This window comes from Lichenostomus cassidix, chromosome 2 (genome assembly GCF_008360975.1).
Source record: "Lichenostomus cassidix isolate B80296 chromosome 2, HeHo_3.0, whole genome shotgun sequence".
Taxonomy (NCBI): Eukaryota; Metazoa; Chordata; class Aves; order Passeriformes; family Meliphagidae; genus Lichenostomus; species Lichenostomus cassidix.
In genome coordinates, this window is record NC_139482.1 from 148143373 (window position 1) to 148155927 (window position 12555).

At 37.3% G+C, this 12555-nt stretch overlaps 1 protein-coding gene across 5 annotated transcripts in view; it reads right to left on the bottom strand.

Moving 5' to 3' along the window:
* Positions 1–12555, bottom strand: part of SLC45A4 (solute carrier family 45 member 4) — an 80951-nt gene that overhangs the window by 25459 nt on the left and 42937 nt on the right. For 4 of the 5 annotated variants that reach the window (XM_085053663.1, XM_085053665.1, XM_085053662.1 and 1 more), the window contains exon 2: positions 6742–7360. In XM_085053663.1, coding sequence (XP_084909789.1) covers positions 6742–6985 — 244 coding nt within the window. In that variant the 5' untranslated portion in view covers positions 6986–7360. Of the gene's footprint in view, positions 1–6741; positions 7361–11576; positions 11598–12555 lie in introns of those variants that run through there. The other variant, XM_085053667.1, reaches the window with a different exon arrangement.

Genomic DNA, 12555 nt, shown 5'->3' on the forward strand with positions numbered 1-12555 from the left:
CTGCAGGACAAAAAAAAGGATTTGAAGAACAGAGGTGACAATGAAATAAAAATTGCTTTTAAACTTCCATCCTTTGCTGATAGTCTGCATTTTCATAGTTTGCTTTGCCCTGCACTGTGTTGCTTCTATCAGGCCACAGTTCTCAGACCTTGTCATATACTGGTCACTTGCTCTAACCTCAGACCACACAAACTCTTAAAATGAAAACTTCTGAGGACTCAAGGAGTGTTCACTCATAGTTTTTACTGTGAACAGTCTTTATGCTCAGGGGGAAAAAAATGCCTCATTAAAACTTCCCCAGTACACAATTAAAAGATCAAGGACTTCTGTTAAAGATGTGGAATGGCAAAAAGCAGCACCATAGCAGGTATGAACCTTACTTTAGAGTAGCTTCTCCAGCAGACCTTATTCAGCCAAAAAAAGAGGAAAAAAATAAAGAAGGGAACAAAAAGTTACCTACTGCTAAGTAATAGGAAACATATTTCATGCTATGGAAGAAGTTTCTGAAGCCATTTGCACTAAACTTCCCTCTCTCTCAGTAAGGCTTTTCTTCCAAAGTCACACAGTCTGTAGGACCCTAGAGCCAGCAGGAATCCTCACATTACCCAGCTGAAAATCTGCCATGTGTTATCAGTGGTGCCTCTGAAGGCCACATTCAGTGTCACTTAAAGAAAAACAGAACATTTATATTAAAAAAAAAGCTGTAAGGAACAGCTATTGCTCAACTGCCAAACCACATGGCATTTGCCTTGATATGAAAATAAAGCTCCATGCTTCAAAACTGCCCCAGGATTAAAAATTTTAATAGTTCCACAGCATCTTTCTTTTAAAAGGGCTTTAAATATATCTTTAACCCAAGCATCCACTAAGGGCTATCTGTGTTCAAAATCTGTGCTGCTATTGCTTTGAGGTCAAAAGATATTTTATGTAAGAGTGATACATGATATGAAAGCCTGACTTGTTAGTTTTAAAAAAAAAAAAAGTACAGTAAAATTAGTCTTACACAACCCCTTAGTGGGCATAAAATTAGTCAATAAGTAAAAAAAGATGGGTGGGGAGGTTTTATAGAGCAATTAACATGTGCCTCAGGCACAATATTTGCAGTCTTATACATTCCACCACATGAGATGTGAATACAAACCTTACATGATCTAGACTAACACAGACTAACTCCAAAGCTAACAAGGCTGAAAAAAGGATTTAATTGTTTATTATTCCAGGTTTTCTGGATCCACTGTATATTCAATCCTTGCCCGTGGGTTAGCTGTATTACAGTCCTCTCTTGGGACGGGTCAGCTCTCAAGCCATTAATTCTTCCAAGAAGGAATTCAGATCCTGCAATTCACTCTCAGCATCAAATGCAGCCATGCCTGGGAGCGCAGATGCAGCTGGATCAAACAGGAATTTAACTCTGGGAGTCAAAGGACAGGTTATAGCAACTCAGTTTCTTCCTGGTAAGAGGAGCTAAGGTAGGCCACAGCTGAAATGGAAGATGCAGCTTTGCAGAAAGACAGTTAAAAATACATAACCTTAATGTAACCTCTGGAAGAGATGAGGAATAAACTCAACTACTCGAGCTGAGCTGAAATAGAGTGTCAGTGCTGCTTTGTGTTGAAGAGCTTCCTCCATCTGCAAGAGGATTTCCAGCCACTCAGCCCTTTTTCACTTGAATTACAGGCAGCCTCTAACAGCCTATCCAACCCTTTGCTCCCTTCTTCCCCAGCAGATCTTTCAGGTTTTTAGATTTCCTTTGATCTCAAGCTTAGCCTTAGGAATACTATCTGCTTCCATGCTGAATTGAGTCAGCAACTGATACCTTAATTCCTTTGAAGAAACAGACCTAGAAGCCAATTCATCTGTAACATTTCATGCTTGGTTTCTAAATACATCTCCATAATCTCCCTTTACCTACAAGCATTCTTCTCAGGCAGGTATCAAACACTGCATTTCAATGGGGAGAGTCACTGCTTCGCACTAAAAGAGTTCACTCTGGAATATTGAATCTCTTCAGCATAATGAGTTCTCAGCTACCAGAGATTTCTCAGAATCAGCAGTTGGAATTATTGCTTAACACACTTTTTCCATACTGGCAATTTCACATGAACTAGATTTCAAGACCCTTTAAGCACGGTCTGCTAAGCTTTAGGCTGGATGAATTTTGAATGTTAGATAATATCTCAAAAAAAAAAAATTATATCTAAATGCTTTAGCTGTAAAATAACAACCCAAGCCCGTGAACAGCTTTCCTACATCTAAGAGACACAAGCAACTACAGAATTTTGCTGATTTGAAAGGATCTAACGAGAGAAATAATTTATTTTCCAAACAAAAATAATCTATATTATTCCACTCCGGCAAGCTCAGCCTTTCTTTTTAGTAAAATCTAATAATTAGCAGTGAAAAACTCCATTTCCAGAAATTCCATTCTTCAGTGTTATTGCCTAAAAACAACACCAATACTCAGGGTTAAGCTTAAAATGACCAGCTTCAATATTTAATGCTAGACTAGCCAATGTTTACTACAAGAACCCATTACCTCTCACAGTAAAACAAAGTGATGCCATCACATAGAGGCACTCAGATATGAAATGCATAAAAACCACAGCTATTCCTGTAACACAAACATCCCCAAGTTTAAGTGACATTATAAAGGTAAGCATTATATGTAAACTCATTTTCCTTAGGTTTCCTTATGAAACTACAATATTCTTTTTAAGAGCACTATTGTAAAATATTTAATTTATGCAGCGGAATGAGGAACAGCTCTGGTGCTGACAGTCACTTCTGTGCCTATTAACTATTCATAAAACACTCAATAGCATTGAAAGAGCCTTTGAAGCAACAGTAAAGGCTTGACAAAGCTTTTATCATATTAAATATAAAACGTGAAACTTCATGTTTACAGCTACCACTACTCATTAGTCAGATAGTGAGTTTTTCATGCTGAAAGCAGCAGCTACCCAAATCACAAATCACAAAATACTGAATTTTTTTTTTTCTTCCACAATCCTAATGGAACAGGCACATGAATCCCACCTTTCATAAAAACCAACACGGACTTACAGCTTGCATTAAAACCAAAATTTTGTTTGAATTAAAATGGAAATAATCTGATAATAATAAATACACAATAAATATGTGTTTATAAATGGTTTAAAGTGTTATTAACAGAAATCATGTATTGTGATTTCATTGAACAAGTTTTTTCAAAAAGCAGTTTCTCCAAGTTTACACCACACCAATCTTTGGTTTCTCCTCCTTTTAGTTTTATTCAAGCAAAATCCTGTGCAACATAATTTTACCATGTATCCGAATCTTGCGTGAACTTATGAACTGGAAGTAATTTTAGAGATTTAATCCTTAGAAGCCAAGTTTAATGATGGAAGAAAATACATTGTCATTTATAAACAATAGCAGGGATTTTAATTCCCTCTCACAGATAAGCAGCATTAAGTACCAGATGTTTCAGAAGACAAAGGTCTCATCCTGCTCCTATGGAATTTGTAGTAGTTTATGTGCAGGAGAAACAAATAGCAGTGTTAATACTCGAGGATAACACAAATCACTCAATCTCTCAAAACCCTTGGACTGATGAACAAGTAAAACTCAAGTTCTGAAGGTGCTGAAAGCTTATTTTCTGGTAAAATTTAACACTGGCTGGGAGGAACTGCTTACTGAACAGGTCTTAAAAAGGTTAATGGAGATTTTTAGAGATTATAACTTCTGCAAGTGTCAACTAATGTAATTTCATCTGGACTGAGATGGGAATTCTCATATCTGGCATTTTTTTACATCCTTTGACTTCTCAACAAGTTCACTGCTTCATTTTAAATTCTTAAGCTGCAGATACTAAGAAACCAAAGAGCAAGCTGGAATTAAAAAAACATGTAATATATATTTAGCTTGTACTTGTTGCTAAGCTACTAAAGCCCAGTTATGACTATGAGGCTGTTATAGATTCGCAGCTGCATTTCTGACATAGCAATGTAATATCAATTATAGCAATAAAAACAACAATTAAAGTCACAAATCAGAACTTATTTCAGTAGGGGTGCAGTAACTCAGGCACTTCAGCACCTTTCCAATTCACAGTATCCACTGATTCAAGCAGCTTTCACTGATGCTTTCACTTCTCTTGTTAACATTTCAGAACTTCAGGAAATTTAAACACGAGTTCAACCACCACTGTACTGGAAAGGGACCATCCAAGTGACCATCTCCTTCAGCTGATAAAATCTCATGGGTTACAGAACAAGTAGGACAGGTTGGTCATCTGTCAAATCATAACTACACCTCTGATCCAGGGTACTCAAACTGCAAGGAAAGTCAGATACTTGCAAGCAGAAAGTGTGTAACACCAAACTAATGTGCCTGAGGTTTTCATGGTGGTATCTGATAAGAATCTCAGACTATTTCAGTGACCAAAGTTTTCTGAGGTACAGAAAAGCACAAACACACACTGTAAAGTTTAATTATTAATATTCAACACACTCTGTGAAGAGTCATCTTTTTTCGGATACCCAAAAGACTTCTTGTTCTTCAGTGTATTATAAGTAAAATTGGTTGAGTCACCACATTTCCCCAGGTGCCAATTCTCAAATATAGTTTGTCGAGCCAATTTAATCTCACAGAAACTGATCTTTGCTTTTACCAAAACAAGAAGCAAAGGGAATATTACAGCAGTTCGACAGCTATATTGCAACCCCCTCCAGTGAGGAATAAATATAGCTCATGCTGAGGCAGACAGATGTTGAGGTTGATAAAGGTAAACAGAACCATGTAAGAGGTAATTAACAAAGAGGCCAGATAAGTCACCCGTGAATAACTTAACCCTTTAATGAATCCAGCATTGTTTTAGCCCTGCTGAGGGCACAAGAGCCAAGCAGAAAGATTTCAATTAGCTCCCAAAGCACTAACATTTTTAACTGCTACCTCCATTTCTTATCTCTGTGGCAGGGAACATCATCGCTGCATCCCCACAGACTCTTGACATCGCTTTGTCAATTTTCAGCTTTTCTAGAAGTGGGAGTCCTCTTCCCTTCCCACAAATCCCAATGTTATTTTGAACACTAGGGTTAGGGAAGGAAGGGAAGAGATATTTTTCAATTATCTGGAGGAAACAGCTAGAAAAGCTCACAAAAGAAATGTAAACTGCAAGAGCGGTCAGTAATTAAGAGGATGGTTTATTTATACTGTCTGACCTTACCTTATGGTAAGGTAAAATCAGCTTAGCCAGCCATACATTTTACTCATCCAAGTGCCAGCAAACAAAGCAAACAAAAATGTACAGGTCACTTACAAAACCTGGGATCTTCTCCATGCAAAGCAGGATTCAAGTTTTTTGAGTTTATGGTAGGCAGTTATTGAATCAATGTTGCCAAGCACAAGGGACTGAAGTCTTTAAGCCTCAACTTACGCAAAAGACAAAACCTCAAAACAAGTTATGAATGTTACAGACATTCCTAGATGAAGTTGCATGTGTTTTATTTAGCAAGTCAGATTGATCAGAAAAGCTCATTTACTGCAGATTTTTAGAATCTGTTTTAGCTATACAAACAATAGTCCATGAAGGTCATCTGATGAGCATTGAAAATTAAAATTTTCAGGAAAACATGGAGGCTTAAGTCATCAGCATCTCCCATTGCACTAACTGCACTGATTATTCACTCCATTCATTCAAAATAAACCAACTAGCAATTTTGTATGAAAACACATTTTTACTGCAGGAAGACTGCATGAAAAGACTTGTAAATTACATGCTCTCAAGTTGAAACTAAAATGCCTTTTTCTCGTATCAAACAAACAAACAAAAAAAAAAATCCACACGTTCCATTCAAGATGCTAACCTGGAAATTTTAAAGTAATGTTGTAAATAGTATTCACTGAACATTATTTTTTAATTGGTTGAATGCTTCTGTTTGGTCACAGCTAAGAAAGCTGTAAGGCACACCTGCACAGGTAAGCCAAAGCAAACATAATATACAAAGATACAGACAATTATACAGTGCACACACATGCTTGGTTTATTCCCCACTCAGTCTGGCATTTCCATTCAGTGTCGTGTAGTATTTTCTGATATCCTGACTGACAACACAAGTTTTCTATTTGATAAAGGTAATACCAAGTACTCCTAATACTGTAAACAGTTTATTTGAAACCTAATGACAATGCTCACCATGAAATTTAACACTGACTATCCCCATTCTAATCCCCACCACTCCCCCTATTATCATCTAAGGCTATTGGTATCACAGTTTATTTGTGTGTATTCATGTGCTATAAACTGCAGATTAATCACACAAAACAAGGCTCACTAGTGGCTAGAAATAATGCAGTAGTTCACAGGAAAAAACGATTTATCTAACTGTTTATTCTAAAGTACTGTAACCTGAAGCATTTCTCCATAAATTTAAAAAACACTTCACTGCAATCCTTTATAGCCTAATATTGTTTCTAGTTTCTAGGACACTTACCGTGTAGCAGAGAATTTTAGAATTAAATCAAGTGATATTTTTTGCAGAAGGAAGCAGTATTAGACAGAAGATGAATGAATATAGAAATCATTCCCACTTAAACACAATCACACAGTTGAATCTGTGGCACAGGCAGTAAGGAGAAAAAACAAAATCTTTTTTACCTTGTGTACTTTTAGTTGGCAGACACATCTTCCCTCCTTGCCTGGCTTCAACCAATGCAAAAATATATAGAAAGCTTTGACTTACAGAAATGAGAATTACTTACCAATTTGTAACAATACAGGTGTTACCAAAGCTGTCTCCATGGCATAACAAAACTCCCTGCCAAACATTACTGCACCATGCATCACCCACAGGCGTATCGGTATCCGGTCTATGGATCCTTCACTAATGGTCTCCTCCCTACTTTCATTCTCCTTGTTTTCTGGTTTCTGAAGCTGTGCCACAGGTAGATCTTGAACTTGCATAGATTCCGAGTCAGCATTCTGAGGAGCCATTTTCATTACCATAAAAAATATATATATTTGTTATATCTATATAAATAATACTACCATAACTCCACGAACAAGTTAGGGTGTCTTCTCTTTCAGCTTCTGTTCCTCAGGCAAGTAATGCTTATATTCCTCTTGTACAAACAGGTATCTTGCAACTTCTTGTATAGATACGAGACATTAAGAATGAAAAGCTATTTGGTAGGAATTTCAACATATGGCTTGCTGGTTTACTGTGAGTTAGAGTTAAAAATCCATAATTGCCATTCAGTTAATACCAGTTTCATAATTATTATTGAAGAAGTGCTGAAGTTGTTATTCGTGCTACAGAGAGGTGGAAAGGCGACACAAAGAGGTGCTCCACTGTTAATCCCCATCGAGTGGCTGATTAATCTGCAACAAAAAGCAAGCATTTAAAAATTTCAATAGGATTTTTCAGGATATTGTGTCCCCCCCCTTAACCATATAACCTATTTCCTGCTTCATGCTTTCCATTGTTCTTGCCTACCGTAGGGTCCTTTATTCCACATTCCCTCCTACCTCTGCACTTTCCATTGAAATGCAGTTATGCCTTGTATTTAAATGATGCTTTACTGTACTCCAGTTCCTCTGGTTTGTGGTCCTACACAAAGCCACAGAAGAATATCAGAGTACTTGTCCAAGATCCTCAGAACACCAAGCACAAGACTAAAATTCTGGGAAATTTAAAGCAGGTTGCATTTCAGAAACAGCATAGGATATTCCAATTCTATGCCAGGAAGATGATTCATTGATTACCATGGTCACATAGACATCTCCATTTAGACTTTTGGAAGTTGCAAGTTACTTTGCAGTAACTATCACACCATTTTATACAGAAGATATTTCCCAGGCAAGCATGAGCAAAATAAGCCATGACAAATATAACTAAGGATTGGTATTTAAATATTTAAACATTAATGAAGATACCACAGCATATGAATTCATCTTCTTTCTGCACACAAAAACAGAGCATCTTACTCCCACATCCTGTGAGGCTGCAGAAATTTGTGAAAACAGAATGGTACAATATATTCCACATTAAAATTATTAAAATATATTCTAACCAGGTAAGACAAGCTTCTTCTGTATCTTCCCCTCCTTTGTGCCACAGACAAAGTCTAAGCAGATGTACAAATACTGCACCATGCCAATCAAAATGTGTTTAAGCACTTAGGAGAAGAAAACAAAGCATCTTATAAAAAGTCAGATTACATAATGTTTGCATTAGAAGGATGCATATTTACATCTCTGCACACAGGGTGACTGAGCTGTGACCCCAGGACAAAACCCCTGAGGGATTTGGTTCCATGAAATGCTGGCTCTGGCAGCAAAGCTGGCCTCAGTAAAAGTCCCCATGCTGCAATTCCCCGTCCTTCAGCTGTGGCAACAAAAACTCTTTGTGGGCTTGAGCACATACCAGATCATTAAGTGGTGAGCCTAAAACTGAGCCTCAGGAACCAGATGACATGTCTGGTGTTTAAAGCACATCACACTGCTACTGAAAGTGCATGACAATAACATCATCTTGAATTCTCTCCTGCTGACACTCTTCTGCAAGCTGTTTATTGCATATATTTTGCTCTTCCATCCAAAAGCATCTTTTTTGGTCCAGGTTTTTTCTTCTTCCAGGCTCCCCAAGATTACTGGAATTCTCATATCTGATTACCTCAACAACGAACTATTACTAACTAAAATTTTATTTTGAGCTGGACAAACCTTTAAATGCCATGAGAAAGTTAAAATAACTTACTGAACTAGTTCTATAAACCAAGTTTTAAGTTCAAGTTATTTTCTATAAGCATTAAATATCTCAGAACAAAAAGGACTTGAGAAAACACTTCTCTGTGTGCTCGGAATTAACAGAAATTAAGATGTAAGTAGTTTATCATAAATGTAAAGTACTCTGTGTATTAAAAAAACACATCCACTTTACATAACACCAGTTCTGAATGAGTAAAGCCTACAAAATACATGTTCCAGAGTAGGAGCAATTATTTTAATTACAGACTAGTCATAAAATGTTTAACTGCTGGCAGACTCCGGCAAAATGACATTCAGTAGAATTTAGAAGTATACATGTTAGCTCTTATTATTCAAAAAATCACCAGAACATTTATGGTGTATTGCAGACTAAGGGTCACAGATAACTCTCCTCTACAATCTGGCTTTAAAGTCTCTACTGTTACTGCCTAATTTCCCCTCCTGTGAAGGATTTAATTCCCTTTCCCTAAACACCTCCTTCCATATGCAGTTCCAGGGTGAGGTGCTGAGAGGAAGGCAGTTCATCACTCCAGAATATTCTGTGATGCACTGGGGCAGCCTGCACATGGCAAGGAGGAGGACACCAAGCTGGAAGCATTTGTCCTGGGAAAGGATAAAGAGTCAGGACAAAAGAGGATATCTGAGATTTGGCCCATTTGAGTAAGGCTCCTAAGGGATGACTGGAAAAGTTATTTCTGAAGTGGAAGATGATGGGGAGTGATCAGATAATTTGAGAGCCAGGAATAATGGGTGGTAGATTGAGGTAGACTTTGAAGCTGTAATTGACACAGATAGGAACAGCATATTTTAAACATGCCAGAAAAAGCAGTTACAGTGTTCAAGTGCAATAGCATGAGGCACAATGGACAAGTTTTATCTAAAAGAACAGAGAATTACTGTTCCATTATATCAATTTTGTGGTAAGCATAATGCTAGACTTCCTGCAGCACTTTCATCTGACTCCAAGTACATGTCTAATACAAGAGCCAGAGAATAACAAGAGCCTCTCAGAAAGGTCTTCAGTTCTTTCCTAAGCCCTGCTCAGTTGTGTTCATATTCATTTTAGACTGATATATATTCTGCTACTGTTTCTTCCAAGTCCATTTGGAATTTGGCAAGTTTGAATAGCAGCATTCTTTCTTATCAAAGAGGGAGATGAATTCATTTACCTGATGGAAGTAAATATAACAGAGGCTTTTATGCAGCAAAGAACTCCAAAGTAAATGGCACCTGAAGAGAAGCTGGATTAAAACACCAATGAAGGATTCTCTGATGTCTGCATCCAGCACAATTGTTTTTCATGGCTGGTATTCAAGGGCATTTTCATAACTAATAACAAATAAGGCAGTAGAATGAAGAATTTCATGGGAAGAGATGCATGTTGGGTGTAAAGAGAATATTAGATACAAAAATATTTCTAATCTTGCCAAGTGTTCATGGGAGGAGGAGACTGATGATACTGGCTCTCCTTCAGCTTAATTGCACATGTTTTACTTTGACCTTTGGCCACATTGTAGCAATTACAAAAAACTATAAAGCAATAGTTATTATTTCAACAAAACAGGCAAGTAATATATTCCAAAAACTAATCTGTAAGCAAAATTTTATAAAGCTTCTCATATTGCTTGCAATCTTATCTGTTACACTTTTACTACCTACCTTCCACTGAGGCATAATATGACTGTGTCAAACACAAAACATGTTACAGGCTTGGCAGGTCAATGATCCTGTGCCTCAAATAGGTACTGTTCACAGATAGAGCTTGTGAACCATCAAAGAACTGAAGGAAAATCACTGCCTTTCCTCAGGGTTTGCCAAAGAAGATGAAGTGTTATACAGGTCATATCTGTAGCCCAGAAAATTCTGTGATTTTCTTTTCCCTAGTGAGCACTATGATGCTTAAGATGCATAAAGAGCTTTTGCTACACAATTATACAACATGATGCCTCAGGCAAATGACTTCTATCACACGTCAGTGTGTTTTGTAAGTTCAGGACTTGGGGGTTTGACAAGCAATGTTCCTGCATTTGTGATGCCACCATCTGGAGGTCAGCAGACTGGTAGTACACCCATCAATAACAAAATAAATGAGGTTAACAGTGATCCTGCCCAAATCTTTTAAGACTGAACTATTTTTAATGCATGTTTCCAGATCTCTCTTGCTAACAAGGAATAGGAATGCACTGTTTGACAAGTAACTAGAATTTCTGAACCAGTGCCAAAGCATATGACTGTAAGCTGGGGAGTACACAGCGTGTTTCAGGTAATCACACATGTATTTTTTTGAGCTGTAATAAAGCTTGGTAAGCAGATAACAGTTAAATGGGCCCAACTGGATACTGTGAGAAGATTTCAAATCTTTTGGAGGGTTTTCTTCTTCTTCCTGTGAAGCCATTGGGCATTTATTGGTGTAAGAAACAATCTGAATTGGTATGAACTAGTTATAAAAACCCAAGACAACCCAAAAAATAAGTATAGCCTATGAAAAACCGGAATGAGCAAACTGAAAATGATGGAAACAGTTCTGTCCAAGCACTATTGAATATCTAAGGAAAAAAGGAAGTGACTGAACAGAGGCAAACTAGCCCTTATCTCATTCTCTTCTATAAAGTTTATTGCATTAACTTCCAGTCATTTATGTAGTTATCTCCTGTCTTCAATGTCTGCCTCTTACATTATCATGACTTTCTTTACATGCAAGGATACAGATTGATCAAAGTGGTTTCAAATCATGAAGAGCTGCATTCAGTTTTGCTCACAGGAATTATTTTCTGATGATGTAGGAAATACTTTAACTCAAAGATTCTGTGGTTCAAATGAATTTTACCTTCTTGATGCTGAAAGATGAAGAGACTGCTTGAGCCATCCTTGCATCCAATATCTTTTCACTGTTTACAACTACCTTTATATGGGAAAATTGCTAAGAATCAATGAATCAATTATTACAGCATTTAAATAGGCTTTAATGATTCGGGTCACAGTTGTCATTGTCACATTAGGATCTGTCAGTGATCCACTCTGCTCAACACATCAAAAAAAATCCCAAACAACAATAAAAACCAAGTAAGTGTACTTCCTCATGAAATATTCAAATAAGACTGAAGAAGTTGCCAGTCTAATAGCATAAGATTTTTGTTCCTCCCAGAGCCCTACAACTTACCCTTCTCCAATGCTTCAATGAGTGTATCCCACAGACATCCAGGCTAGCAAACACACTATTTCACCTGTGAATCATGTCAGGCTGACAAGCCTGTAAGTGCCCAGTCATTCCATTTATTTGTCAAACACTTTTCTGCCAAGTTGGTTTATGCTCAGATTTTCAAGTAATCTGGCCATATCTTGAACAGTTATCTAGACTGATTTAAGTTTAGCTTTAATATTAGCATTAGAAAGAAAGACACTGAGTTTATCTGTGTTTTCCTCGGGCTAAATAAATGTTTGGCTGAGCACTTCTAGCTCCATGTTGCAGACAAACATCACTTATTATTCCTTCCACAATTCAATGCGAAATGGACAATGGGTTCTGCTTCAGCATCTGACTGCCCTGTGAAAGGAGACATCATTTGGACTTGTGCCTTTTCAAAAGTAAAATGGCTTTTTTCCAAGCACAATTGCTGGTGTTTTGAGTTCAAACGCTCTGTGCTCCACCACACCAACAGACAAGGAGAATGCTGCCGAGTTCTTAAAAGCAAGGCTGACCTTCAATCCCTCTGCAAGCATGGCTACACCACCTTACAAAACCCTGCCCATTCTCAAAATACATTAAAAATTAATCTGTAAGATCAGGCAACTGATTTTGTAAAGAA